Consider the following 15,427-nt stretch of genomic DNA (forward strand, 5'->3'; position numbering starts at 1 on the left):
AGATAAGGATAGTTTAAATATTTAACAGAATATTTAATATGCTCAATAATTAGCATGTACAGTGTAAAAGGCATTTTGCAATATAGAGAATAAACTGAAACCAATGTCTAGAAGACTGCACTATGAAATAAGCAAAGAGAAAAGATTATTGAGAGCACTCAGCTGGGGCAAGGGCCAGCTGGAGTAGATGAGTGGTGTTATCGCTCTGAGACTTAATTTACTAGAGACTGAGGATTACCTAAAAGCCTCAAACACTGTCTTCCTCAAGAGCCTAGTGCTAAGCTTATCTCAAACATAAGAAGTTGATGACATACTCACATTTTGGGGTAGATGCAAGTTGCCACAAAACAGAAAGACTGTGTACTTAGCTGAGGAGAAGTACATGACAGACTGAAGAGAAGGGGGCGGAAGAGACGGAACTACGGTAGAGAACTTTTAATGGCAAGCTTTCAGTTGATCTTGTGACGCAGTGGGGAGCCCAGTGGTGTTCTGATAATAGTGAGGAGAGAAAATGCCGAACTCTGTATGCTGTTTATTTTATCCTTGGGCTTCAAAAGATTATAGAACCCTAAAAAAATTCTGCTCAAGAGTATGTGGCTTTTACTATTTTTTGGAGTGCGTAGCAAGTCAGATTTTTGCAAGGATTAAGAAATAAATGAGAGAGAAAAAGAGCGTAGGTTGTTGGCACAAAGATCAGACAGAAGAAAAGCCCAGACTGCCTCAGCTAGTCCAATGACTCGTGTGGAAACCACGGCTGGATCTGCCCAGAAAGAAAGTGCGTCTGAGGGTCAACCACAAGACAGCGTGCAGACGCAGGGTAGACAGAGTAAGCAATATGCCATGAATGCACATTCTTGTCGTCCAGAGGATGTTTAGGGTGCTTATGCGTAGGCACATGTGACCTCAACTCTGCACAGATAGTTCGGCCCCAGTCCTCTATTACACAGTTCCCTGGTATCTGTCTTCTGGGGAATAAGGCTGGCAAAGATTATATGCTCTGGAGACAAGGCAGTGTGTATTCATCCTCCTTGGTGTTCCTCCAGGTATCTAGCCTAGAAACTGAGGGGAACAGATAATCCAGTGCACCGTGTTGTCCAATTTGAATTAATCATTAATCTTTAAGTGAGCGATCAGATATAGGTTATTCGAGTTATTGTCCTTTTTAACACTTGCATATCAAGCTCCATTGCTTACTTTGGTGTAATATGAAACACAACACAAAGAAGTAGAGGTGCCCTCATATTTTATTTGCTATAAATGCTTATAAGGTTATAAAAGAAACTAAGAATATATAAACAAGAAAACTATACTTGGACCAGGACTGCCATAAGAAAGGTAAACATTTCAGTCATGTGATTGCTGGTTTTTAGATGGAATGACTTTTTTTTTTAATAGGACTTTTGTTTTATTGTTCTGATGTAGCTATGAGATCTGCCTTTTTGAGCATGTGTTGAAAGATGCCAGCCAAAGTTTAATATAAATGATGATATATACTGGCTCATTGAACTAGCTAGGAAAATGGTGAAGACAAATTTTGTATATACAACTGAGATTTAAGGGGTCTAATTAGAACTTAGAGTTAGATCAAATGCTATTATGTTGGCAGTCTTTCTGTCACGTCTTGCAAACTCTAATTAATCATTTTAATATTGGATATCAAGTTTGGAGATGGGTTTGGAATGGAGGGAGGGAGAAATAAAATAATTTTGAGTCCACCAAGTGAAGCTGTTTCTTCTGTTTTAACTTTAATCTTAGACATCGATGAATGTTTGCAGAATGGCCGTATCTGTAATAACGGACGTTGCATCAACACAGATGGCAGTTTCCATTGTGTGTGTAATGCGGGCTTTCATGTTACACGCGATGGGAAGAACTGTGAAGGTAATACCAGTATGACAGTAAGAGCGGTGTAATAATATGAATCCCCATTTTCCATTGCAGTTCCAATCAGAAGTCTCTAACAAGACCAAGCCAAACATTGAGTGAAAGGTCAAAGCAGCAAATATATTTCACAGATCGTTATGGGGGAGACAAGCATAATTTTCAACAATATTCGTACTTTTAATTACATTTCTGTGAGTCAGATAACATTTCAAATATATAAGGAGAGCTTGTCCTTGAGAGATCGATCCCTAGTGATAATAAAACTTCTATAGCATAAATCGTTACTTCCTAATTTTATACAATCAGAATTTGTACATGGGTTTTTTTAATAGGACACACCTAACCTCATATATTTCTTTTTTCTAATTGAAGTATAGTTCATATAGGCCATATATTTTTTGTCATTTATAGTCTCTGTGTTTGAAGTGTCTGTCTAGTAATAAAATACTATTAAGAACCTGAAAATGTAAAATTTGTATGAAACATTGACTACTGAAAACCAGCTATATTGCCTCTTGAATTAATCACCTTATTTGAATTGGGCTGTTTCAAACATTTTGTCTTTTTCCCCTGCCACTTTTTTTTTGAATTGAAAATATGAACATTATTGATGAGTTTCCACTACTTAGACCTTTAGCAAAAAATGAAGAATGCTTCTTATCGTCTTTCCCAACATCTTTGGGAAAGATCCCAAGAATCTATTCATACATTAAAAGAATTTCAAAATTGTTCTTAGAAACATTTTTGGCAGAATATTATCTCAGTGATTCAACTCAAAGACTTAATGCCAGAATTCTCGGTTGGGATAGAATCCTGTTTAAAAAAAAGAAAAAAAAAATCATAAATTACATTGGCCTGACTAAAGCCTGTAAGTGAAAACACACCATGTCTAGAAGAGCAAGTACCTCCCCCAAGACAGCTGTAGTATTAAATAAAATAACATTTTGATTAATTTAAAGAAATAACCTTATGATCACCAAATCCTAAAGGTTAACTAACATAGCTATACTCCATAGTCGAGTCTTGTATTTTAAAAATACATTTTTTTTCTTACCTCTATTTAAAACTGCTTCAGACTTTAAGCTGTCTTCTGGTTTCTGCTGTATAAGAAATCAGGAGATGAGCAAAATATATTTCAAGTTCCATCATTCTTAGTTTTGCTTTTTGTTTTTATTTTTCAATATATTAGAATTAGTATCTCTGAAGTAAATATAGCCGTAAGATTGTTAATACACTTTTTAGTTTGTAAACTGATATTTTTAAAAAAAGTCTTGGTAGCTTCCATTGAGTCAAATTCATATCTATATCTATATCTATATCTATATCTATATATATATATATATATCTATACACACACATACATACATGAAGTTTTATATATGTTATTATATATGAATTTCAAATCTATGTACATGTATATGTGTATACATTCAGTATATATATAGTATGTCAGAAAATAAATTTAGCTCTATAATTTGCATGAATATGTCAAAAATTGAGAACTTAAGAATACGTATTTTACATGGCCCTTCTTGTATGCCATAAAGAAAATTAGCCTTAGACTACAATAACAAAAAACAAAAGAAATGTGAAGGAAAAGAATTCTATTGATTCAGGTTGGCTTCTGTAAGCTTACTCTTCTGGTCATAAGAAAATGCATCCTCTGTATTTTTTCAGATATGGATGAATGCAGCATAAGGAACATGTGCCTTAATGGAATGTGTATCAATGAAGATGGCAGTTTTAAATGTATTTGCAAACCTGGGTTTCAGCTGGCATCAGATGGGCGTTATTGCAAAGGTTTGTGCTGTAAATCATATCCTTCTCCTGCTTTTTTTCCTTTCTATATTGCTTAGAGGTACCACTTTTCCTTCTTGATTCTTCCCATTTAAAGTATTCCTAATTCTGGCTTGAGAAACCTAAGTGGACATCCTTCTTAAGTCCAGCCATCCAGAGAGCTATAGTTTATGCTTAAGATGGCTGTTCTTATTTCAGAAAGGGTATTTGAGATCTTCCAAAGGAACCTGAAAGGCTACACTGCAAATGAATGAGAAGCTGAATTAACAGTAGGTGCACCAACAAATATGAGTAACCTTGTAAATAAGCTGAGTTATTCTTCTAACTTGGAGTTGGGAAATAAATGGTAATTAGGTTTTTCGATGGCTGTCATTTGCCACCTCTTACACAACTTCACCTGAACACAATAATGTATACTCTTATTGCATTGATCTCTTCTCCATAGTTCCTTTCAGATTATTTTAAGAAACAGAAAGTTTTTGATGGACGACTTATTTAGGTGTTATCAAGTCACAATATGCATAAAGGGAAATAGAATTAAGAAGAAGAAATAAACTAAAACCAAGAGCCATTGTTTAGCTTGGTAGCTCTTGAAATAATCTCATTGTTCTAGGTATGGAAACAAAAATGAAGATTTTTTAAAAAATTTTTTTAACGTTTATTCATTTTTGAGAGACAGAGACAGAGCGTGAGTGGGGGAAGGGCAGAGAGAGAGGGAGACACAGAATCCGAAGCAGACTCTAGGCTCTGAGCTGTCAGCACAGAGTCCAACGTGGGGCTCAAACTCACAAACTGCGAGATCATGACTTGAGCCGAAGTCGGATGCTCAATGAACTGAGCCACTCCGGTGCCCCACAAAAATGAAGATTTTTATTTGTACTATTGAAAATTCAGGTTCTAAGAAGAGTCATCAAAATAAATTTGTGCTTAGTGTCTCTTGCCTTACATGGTCAGGGATGAGTTATCATTGCACTTGGGTCCAAGATCCGCATTGAAACCATACTTCTCAAGGAACCTCATATCCAAACATCCAGAAAATCTGTGAACATGCTGCACTCAAAGCCTTCAGCTCATAGTTTCAGGTGGAGAAGTGCTGAGTGTCGAGCTATTCAAGATTGAGAAAGCAGATAAAGTCCTATGATGCCTCTTCTCCAGATTCCTCTGGTAGACAGACAGCTTTGGTAAAGGTGTTATGGAAGAAAGCCTTGTATTAAGTTGTTGGCAAGATGTGCATTTTCCCTAGGCTTAAAAGAGCTTCTATCCCTTGGTTGTTTACCTACATTCTCCATGACCTTCCCTCAGTGGTTCTTAATATTGTGCAAATCTGTCTTCATAGCAAGAGAAAACATTTGAATTTTTAAAACTTGAAATGGGAAATAGGTTTCTGTACTTTTGAGTCTTGTGCTGTGAGGAACATATAGTTTGGAAGACAAGACCAACACGTAGAATGTAGAATGTAGAATTCTACAATGTAAAACAGAATACAACAAAGTGCCAAATTGTGCAGATTAAGTGCTGTACAAGTGAAAAAGAAAGGGGAAGGGAATGGTTGCTGGAATATTTGGAATTAGGCTTCCAAACAAAATAACAGAAGGAAATGTGAAAGCCCCTTTGTGTGAAGACCTTTTACAAGAACACATACTCCTTTTGCTAATCCACAGAGCACACTAAAATGTATTTTCAGTGCCTATAAGCTGCCAGTGACCCCGGCCACAACTTCTCAGTATGAGGTATGGCCAATAGATAATGCTGATGTAATTATTTCAGAAGACACTATGACTTCATAGATGAAACTAGGTTTTGCAAATGTTTGTAACCAGTAAAGTATTTGGAATATTCAAACTAGAAATAGAAACTAGAATAAAGAAAAAAGAAAGAAATTTCTTGTATGGTGAATTTCTTCTTTTCTGTAGATTTTCTCTTGACATCATTGGATAAGATTTTCTCTTAGAGCTGAGTATTTAGTTCTGAGGCCACAAAGATGTGACTATCCAAATCTAGAATAAACAATGCTAATTTAATCTCTACAGTTAACTAATCTGATGAACAGCATGTCCTCCCCAATCACTCTCTGAAAGTTTGGGCCACAGACCCTCTCGGTCCGTGTAACATCTGTTGTCCTCATTAAAAAGCCTTTGTGTCACTTTGCAGGCTATAGCTGTCACCTTTTTACTGTAGATCTCAGCTTGAACAAAAAGGTGACCTGAATAACTGAACCAATTCGATTTCATGTATTTAAATATAACTGCTGTTTTAAAACACAATCTGTACACGGAATTTTGGATCATCTGAATATATCTTGTGCCAAATAACACAAGCTAAGTAAAATGTAGAGGTGTTTCAGTCTCAATTTGCCTTTTTACGGTCAGAAAAAAGGAAATAGTTACATACACTAGCTGTATATTATAAAAGGAGTTGTTATAAAATGACTTACTTCTACGTGTTACATGTTTTCCAAAACACAATTTTGGTACCACTTCTACTTCCCCATATTAAAGGGGAAAAATCTTTGCTATTATTAGTATGTGCCCAATAAAGTATTTTACCATACCTCCCTAAATATATACATATGATACTATAAAATATATGTAATACTTAGAAAGATTTTTCTCTGCTGAGCTCCAATGGCTTAGTGCTATTGTTGGCCAGAAATGGCCACCAAAATCTTCTATATTCCTTTTCTGTTTCTTTTCTATAGTGTTCCATCAGGGTTTTAGTTCTGTATCTCTTAATGCCATGCTAGTCATTTCAGAGTGCTAAGATGTGAGTGATACTGGAATGGACGCCAGTCTGAGTGTTGGATGCTAAACAGAGAAGCATCCTGCCCAGGTCAAAGTTGCAGTCCATTATCAAGCCAGATTTCTGACAGTCCTAGAAGAACTGCCATGTGAAACGTTCCGCCAGGACCTTTGTCTTTTAGCTTCACTTTCCTCCTTTCTTCAATTCTGTTTTTGCCTTTGTGATTCTTATTTTGGATTTAAAAAAATCTCAGGAGAGTATTGTTGAAATGGTTTTTCCTGTGGTTAAAAAAAAAAGCTCACATAGTCGGTGTCAATTTTTGTTACTGTTCTTTCAAAGGGCAATGAAATGCATCTCACTGAGCTTTTATTGTTGGTGCTGCATGTCATTTTCTATCTTCCCCATTTTCAAGTGTTGTAAAAGAATTGTAGACATGTTGTGGTTTCATGTAAATGTCACTCCATTTTTAATAAGTGCTTTTCCCCACCACAGACATTAATGAGTGTGAAACACCTGGCATCTGCATGAATGGACGCTGCGTCAATACTGATGGCTCCTACAGATGTGAATGCTTTCCTGGACTGGCTGTGGGTCTGGATGGACGTGTGTGTGTTGGTAAGATAACGCCATGACTAGATGGATGGTAGAGATCCACCCTCCGTGGACCAATAAATCCCACCAATGACAAATGCACTCTACTGTAACAGATATGACATAATTAATACTTGTGGGGGAACACACCAACAATATCAGTTCTCTTCTTGCATAAGCTGGATATTAATTTAGGAGATAGAAAGGTGAACTGACATAAATGAAAACCAGGGGAGTCCCCACCTCTCTTTCCCCCTTTTCTTTTCTAATCATGTAGATGTCCTCAATTTTCTCCAACCTTCCATTGTTGACAGTGGTCTTTGAAATTGGCCTATATATGCTCATTATCTCATAGTGAACATTTTCAGGTAGAGAATTAAATGTCCAAAGGGAAGTATAGAATACAAAGGAGGATATGGATAATCAGGAAACCTATGTAATATTTTTGTGCAGCTTTATAAAAAGTTTGAAATTTATTGAGAAATAGATATGAATTTTACCCAAATTATTATTTAAAAAAAATTTTTTTCAACGTTTATTTTTTTTTTAATTTTTTTTTCAACATTTATTTATTTTTGGGACAGAGAGAGACAGAGCATGAACGGGGGAGGGGCAGAGAGAGAGGGAGACACAGATCGGAAACAGGCTCCAGGCTCCGAGCCATCAGCCCAGAGCCTGACGCGGGGCTCGAACTCCCGGACCGCGAGATCGTGACCTGGCCGAAGTCGGACGCTTAACCGACTGCGCCACCCAGGCGCCCCCAACGTTTATTTATTTTTGGGACAGAGAGAGACAGAGCATGAACGGGGGAGGGGCAGAGAGAGAGGGAGACATAGAATCGGAAACAGGCTCCAGGCTCTGAGCCATCAGCCCAGAGCCTGACGCAGGGCTCGAACTCACGGACCATGAGATCGTGACCTGGCTGAAGTCGGACGCTTAACCGACTGCGCCACCCAGGCGCCCCAACCCAAATTATTTTTAAGAATGGCAGTCAGTAAACCCTTTGAATTGGGAGAGAATTGGGCATAGCTGGAACCTCCCTCCCTGTTGGTAAAGATGACACTACTTAGTAAGCCAATGTCCAGAGATTTGTATAATGAACCTTCTATAGATTAAAGTTCCTCCGTTTTGAAAGTACATTTAATTCAAACATTCAATAATTGCATGTTTATTTTGAGGTAGACCACACTTCTAATAAAGATCTTATTTATCATAAGGGGAGTCACTGGTCACCCATCATTAACTTAACCTGTATTAAGCTCCTTCTCTGTGCAGGTCTAGGGAAGACAGAAATGAATGAGATATAATCTCAGCACTTAAGAGTCTCACAGTTGGGTACACCATGATAGTCCCTAGAAAACTGAAAGAGTCTGACAACTGGTTTCCAGTGCTTGGAAGCTGAATGCAGTTTGTGTGGGTTTGTCTCTTTCTGTTGAGACCTAAGACCAGAAGCATTTTCTGTGCGTTAGAACAAGGATGATGGCTAAATAAAGCCAGCTTCAACTTTGACCTGGGGGGTTATTGGAAGCGATAGTGTGATGACAGATGCCTCTTCCTATTTAGACACACACATGCGGAGCACATGCTACGGTGGATACAAGAGAGGCCAGTGTGTCAAACCCTTGTTTGGTGCTGTTACTAAATCTGAATGCTGCTGTGCCAGCACCGAGTATGCATTTGGGGAACCTTGCCAACCGTGTCCTGCGCAGAATTCAGGTATGTGGTATCATGGAGATGCCCCCATCCTGCCAGCCTTCTGCCACCATCTGCTGTCTTTGCATTTATGGCAATCACAGAGAGAGATTATGTTATGCTCTCCAGATACATCACATACCTTCCTGGGGTCTTGACAGGGCTACTCAGGGTCTGATCACACATTATTCACCCAATCCTAATGATCATTGGGAACAGGCAGCACGTTTGGAACCCCCATCCCAACCCCTCCACCTTAATAATACTCATGCTTTTTGGAATTCATGCAACTTGCCTTGTTTTCTAAAGTAGTTTCATAATGTTTGCATTTTGCAGGAACTATTATAAAAGCAGAATTTTACAGAGTGTAAAAGTAAATAATTTTCAGATTACCTGAATATTTCCAACTTTTTTCCAAAAGGCCATGTGTGAATTTTGTTCAAATCCCTCATGTTGATTTAGGTGTGCCTTTCCTAAATGATTTTATTCAACCCTAGGGAAAAAGTATTTTTCTCAATTTGAAGTGACACGGCATAATGAAAAGAAAACTGGTTGGTGACTCAGAATTCTCCCCATCCACAGGCAGACAAATTGCTTAACTGGGGGGTTTAGTTCTTTGTAGATTTTTATTTATTTAGGAATTTTTCTCACCTACTTTCAAAAGGATTTAAGAAAGCTTGCAATAGTATGCAGAATTGTAAAGTAGAATAATATCGAAATGGATTCTTAGTTTCTTCATCTACAAAATGAATTATTTTAGGTAATCCAGAAGATCCTTCCCGGTTGTAAACTATTTTTATTTATAAGGCAAAAATAGTTTATTGAAACTAAAGCAATAAACTGTCAACATTTGGACATAATTTTAAGGTAGCTTGACAGTTACTTTTAATGTCCTAAAATAAAGGTAGATCTAATACTGAAAACAAATAGCTTTGATTGGTTGGTTTACATCTAAGATCCAGTTAGTTCATTTCTGACCTATATATAGTCAATTAAAGATTAACTCACAATATTTAAACATCTGCCATTTTGAAAGTGATATTTGAAATTAGGGAGTTAGAAGAAATTAAAATATGAGAAGTTAAAGAATGTTAACTGGAAAACTTTAAAAGAAATGGGTAAGGCCAGTTAAGAAATAAAGCTTTATTCTGGCTGATTACATCACAGATTACCATTTTATATGAGATTAGCAATTAGTTCAATTCATGCCTACAATAATACTTCAATTATATAGCATAAAATATAATTCTATCTAACAAACATCCCTGTAACTTTATAGTTGTATATCATTAATACTACCCTGCTTGCTGTATGTTACTTTAACTTTTCAAAGTACTTTTCTTACATACTTGGAATTTATAAGATAGACGAGTATCATGAAAACTGGTGCACAGGGGTATAGGTGATTTGTTCCTATCTTCAATATGTGGAAGAACCAAACTTAGAATCTAGGACCCTTGGTGCATACAGTTCTTTGTTTTTACATTTTCCTCTGGACTAAGTACATCTCCAAAGAATTCTTATGATACCTAGGAAAATGAAGTAATCTTATAAAAGATGACTAAAAGAGACCAGATTTCTTTAAGAAGTAAAGCTTAAGATGAGTTAAACTTGAAGCCCAGCGCTGCTAGCTTCTGTTTTCTATTTCAACACACTTGCACAGAAGAGGTCCACATGTGGAAGTGGTTTCGTTCAGTTTGGTTTCTCCACGTCTTTGGTAGATGAAAATGCCAAATCATGAAGGACCTAAATGGACAGTATCCCTCATTTCAAGAGAGAGGGGAGATTTTAAAAGGTACTGAAAATATTCAGAAGATTCCTTCTTTAGTCAATTTAATGAGAAACTCCAACCTCATCACATCTAACGTCCATCTTTGTGCTCTAGAAGAAAGCCAAGTAAGGCTCTATATTAAGATATTTCTCACTGACTGCTGAATATTTACTCCTCACAGGGATCAGTCAGTTAAACCCAGAGAAGTGGAAGTTTGGGAATTTTCTCATATGTCCCCATACGAGTGCCTCCATAGCACAACACTGAGTTAGCTCTGCAACACCTATCATTTATGAAATGCATGAGCTGTGCCAGGAGCTGTGTTCAACACCTTACATGTTCTCCTAGTAAATGCATAGAACTGCCATGTGGCTTCGGTATCCTTATCTCCAATTTGTAAAGAGGAAACTTATAGAAGAGGAAACTAAGAGGGAAAGGGCTTGCTTCCAAGACCCCCAACAGCAAGCATTGTCATCAGCATTCAAACCGATGTAGACCTGAATTCACTGACCACAGAGGACAGTGCAAGTACCAGATTCTCCCCAAGTGGAAAAGAACAATGAAAAGAATTTGCTTCTATTTAGGCCAAGCATCAGCTAATTTAGCACTAACTGTAAAACTGCTTTTTGTAAAACTGACATGATATTGTTTTTCCTACTTTGTTACTTACAGTTATTTCAAAAGCGTTTTAATTAATTGCTGACATGAGAAGATAATGACAATGCATTTCTTGTTGCTTTCAGTCCCAGGCTTGCAAACACACAACGGCAGCCACTTTCCCAGTTGTTCCTTTTTTGGTCCCACTTAGCATGATTTAAAAATTAAGGGATTTCACCACTTTTCTCAAGTTTACATTTGTAGGAAGACAGAGGCTCTGAGGGATTCAACCTTCATTTTTAAAATCTGTGTAGTTCATTTGCATCCACTGTCATCAGGAATAGAATTTTCTAGCATGCAGAAGTATAAGAGCTATTTGCATCAGCAGCGAGGTGCTGTAGGCCTGTGTAAAAAGGCCCCTCCCTAATATCCAGTTCTTGTGCTACTTCAGCCCACAAATGATTTGCATTTGGCCTGGAGACTCTGTGTTGCCAGAAACTGTGGGCAGCTAAGGGGACACTTCAGTTTGTTTTCCTTGGATAAAGTATGATTCCAGTTAGTTCTCCATTTTCATCGTTCACTCTCATGCTCCTCTGAATATTATTGGAATTATATGTAAAACATTGCATCAGTTTTAAGTAAAAATCTGATGCCATCACAAATTTGGGTACATATTCTGTATTCTTCAATTTCTTAGTAAGATCTCAGTTTTAACATTATGCAATACTTTGCCTATAGATTTATCATATAGTATCCTGATGAATATTTACTTTAAAAATACACTTAAATACAAGTGTAGAGGCTTTGTTTTTCTTGTGAGTGCAGACTAGAGAATTTGAAGAGAGAAATGAGAAAATGTTAAGAACTTGATTGTATTAAAAAAAAAAAAGTTTGTACTAAGAAACAAAATTATTCCCAAGATGGTGGGAGAAAGTTTTATTAACAGTTAAGAAACCACACTTTAACAGGCACATTTCACTATAAGTGTGAAGTGTTCCCTGGTGGACAAAATCAAATTATAGGAAAAACACCTTTTCCGAAAGCGCTTTGCACAAGGCCTTGCTGTAACTTGCCTACATCCTTAAAAGTTGTTTTCCATAGTGATGCGGAGCCTTTAAAATGGGAGCATGGTGTACCAGTGACTCCCTTGGGAGATGCCTCCTTTTCCATTACCACTTTATTTCAGTTCTACTCACTTAGGAGGAAATGATGTGTGCAAAGCCAAGTGCAGATTGACCTGTTCTGCAAACAAGGGAATCATTTACTATCTGTTAATTTATTGCAGCGGAATATCAGGCACTCTGCAGCAGTGGGCCAGGAATGACATCTGCAGGCAGTGGTAAGGACTTGTTTGAAATTTGCTACCGTAAGCATGTGCAGAAGCAGCACTGGGCTTTCCTGTGGGTTTCCAGCTGGTGTCTTTACACCAGACTGGGGAGGTCTGGCCCCCTCTCTGGCCATCACTGTACCTGGGACTCCTGGAAGCCCCCAGTGGCAGAGTAATGATGGCACAGTGGGTCCTGGGATTGTTGGGTTTGGGTGTTGGGCTCAGTACTGAAGACTGGGTGCTTTCTTAGGGTGGTTGATGAGGACTGCAGCTGAGATACAATGACTGTGGTCGCTCATTCATGAGAAGAGGCAGTCTGGTCCTCCTCTGGCTCTTGCATTATCAAGTACAGTTCAGGGTTATGGGCTCAATTGAATCGTTGGCCATTCACATTTTGAACTGTGAAGTGTTCAGTCATTATAAGATGTCAGTAGGGAGCCATCTTACATTTTGTAGCAAGCAGCGATAGCAATTAACTGAGTTGGAAGAGTATGAAATATTTCATTTAAGTGTGGGAGTTAGAACCAGAGAAATATAGATACCATAAAAGAATTGAAGTTAAAAGGGAGAGTTGGCACAAAGTGCAAAAACAGGTGACAAGAAAGATGAAGGGATTATTTTATTGATATAAAACTAAATGATTCGATTCAGGAAAGTTCTGAAAAAAAGTAGACCGAATTGATTGTCAGTTTATCCTCTTGGTTAATTTCATCATTATGTGTGGATGAAGGTGGGGAGGAGATATTTGGGGGAAAGAGAGTAGTAAAGAAATTTATAATAAATAGTTGGGAATTAAAAAGTTGTGATAGAAACCTGGAGAAAGAAAAAATGTCAACCCTAGCTTATAGAAGAGTCAGGACCAAGATTTGAGACTAGCTATTCACTGTCATTCTGCATCACCCTTGATTATAGAGCTCTTCTTAGTCTGTGAGCACACAGAAGATGGAGGACCCAGCCTTATCTGAACAGGGCAGCAGAGGCTTTTCCAGAACAGGTGGCATTTGAATGGGCTTTGCACCAATGAATAGTCCTGGCTCCAGACATTCCTGACACAGAGCAAAAGGGCATTGTATGTTCATGGAAGAAGTAAATAAACAGAGCTCATGTTTTAATTTAATCTTGAAGATATTTTTGAACCTACAAAAGCTTGAACCATGAGAATGACACAGTCATCTCATTTTTAAGCTAAGTCTGGTGGCAGCGTAGAAGGTACATTGAAGAGGGATGGGCTGGCAGCAGGGAGACCAGTTGTAGGGACTTGGGCTGTGTGGCGGATCCACTTTTCCATCCTGATGTTTGAACCAGCAGAAGCCCAGGGGCTCTCCCTTAGCCTGATTAAGGATTGGTAATCTTGTAGTTCCAGCTCAAATGCCAAGTTCCTCACAAGGACTGGTGGAAGGAAGATTTGATTCAGAATATCTTGTAGAGACAAGAAGTGATCACTTTGATGAGAAAGCTTGAAACTTGATTTTCACCAGGTCCTAAGGTTTTTACATTTATTGTAATGTTATTTTTTTGACAGTTCTTTGACCTTTGCTTTAGAATGTTATTGATATTGAACTCTTTTTGGTGGTGCAGATATAAATGAATGTGCATTAGATCCAGATATCTGCCCAAATGGAATTTGTGAAAATCTCCGTGGGACCTACAAATGCATATGCAATTCAGGATATGAAGTGGATTCAACCGGGAAAAACTGTGTTGGTAAGAAGATTCACCTGTTTTCTAAGACATTTCATGCATCATGCATTCCTTTTTTTGTTGCTTGCAGGGAACTACTTTTGAGTAGCTTTAGGACTGAGCAAATGGGTGATCTTCACTTTGGGTGTCAGCATGACACATACATGTCTCGATTAACTGAAATTTACATAGCTGAATCCTGATAATTTATAAGTAGTCATGTGTCATGTTCACTCCAAAAAAGAGAAGCTCCTTAGATGTAGAAAATACAGATTGTGAGCCATTCTCTTGTGTCTACAAAGGCATCTCTATTTTTACCAAGAGAAACAACTCTTCTCCCAACCACTTATTAGATTCAATCAAAGAAAACCCAGCTTATTTTCAGTAATAACTGTTCTCTGTTATGTTTAGCAAACACCACTTTTGATGCTTTAACAAATTTTAATGAAGGTACCAGCCAGTAACTAAGAAAACAAAACAAACAAACAAAAAGAACACCTTTGGTTGGGAAGAAAATGGTCAACATGGGCACCATTATTTTTGCAACTTTCTTCAGTTGCCTAGACTAGTATTTTCTAAAATGTACTGTCCATTCTGTAGTGTAGTGACATAATACTGCAGGTTTCCTGAAGTTGAGCTTCTAACACCAGAATATTCATTCTCATGGGAATATGCTAGAGTGTACTAAAACCAAAATGTAAGATGGTGCATCCTTTTTATCTGAAAGCAAAACACATTTTACATAAAAAAAATACTTACGTGGAGTAGGATGAAAAGTAATAGGCTTTAATAAGGATAAAAGGGGGGCCTCGGTTATATTTTTACTCTCTAAAAGCCATTTGGGTCTTCAGTGTTAGAACTTACTGTCTTCTGCCCTGGTGGCATTTTAGTGGTAGAGTTTGAAAAGTACTGCTCTAAGGTGGTCAGTTATAGTGGAACATGCAATAATTTTGAGATGCTACAGATTGAAATAAACAAAAATGACTTTCTTTTCATTCTTTCAACACATGATCAATCAAGTATTAACTACTTGCCAGGTACTGAACTCAGCTATCTCCGAGACAGCCATTAGTTGACCCAAGAAAAGAAAGTTCCTCCTCCTATTTGTCCCTGTGTAACAAGCAATTTTACTTGCCATGGCTCCTTACTTTACCACTGCACATCCTCTTGGTGTTGAGGAGCTTGCTGAAATACTTGGACCCCTACCAAGAAACTTGTTGCCTTTGATTAGACAAACAGTGCCTGAACTTTAAGAGGAATAAATTACATTATATAGAACTGTATTCCCCTGGACTGAGAAAAATGGCCATGTCAATTAAGTAGTTTTTTAACAGCTTACTATACTATGT

General features: G+C 37.6%; 1 protein-coding gene across 1 annotated transcript in view; it reads left to right on the forward strand.

The window, feature by feature from the left end:
- Positions 1–15,427, forward strand: part of FBN1 (fibrillin 1) — a 235,761-nt gene that overhangs the window by 132,439 nt on the left and 87,895 nt on the right. Inside the window, exons 14-19 of the mRNA XM_043555476.1 lie at positions 1,756–1,881; positions 3,562–3,684; positions 6,913–7,035; positions 8,575–8,727; positions 12,357–12,410; positions 13,977–14,102. Of these exons, the coding sequence (XP_043411411.1) occupies positions 1,756–1,881; positions 3,562–3,684; positions 6,913–7,035; positions 8,575–8,727; positions 12,357–12,410; positions 13,977–14,102 (705 nt within the window). The remainder of the gene's footprint in view (positions 1–1,755; positions 1,882–3,561; positions 3,685–6,912; positions 7,036–8,574; positions 8,728–12,356; positions 12,411–13,976; positions 14,103–15,427) is intronic.

This window comes from Prionailurus bengalensis, chromosome B3, assembly GCF_016509475.1.
Source record: "Prionailurus bengalensis isolate Pbe53 chromosome B3, Fcat_Pben_1.1_paternal_pri, whole genome shotgun sequence".
NCBI classification, from domain to species: domain Eukaryota; kingdom Metazoa; phylum Chordata; class Mammalia; order Carnivora; family Felidae; genus Prionailurus; species Prionailurus bengalensis.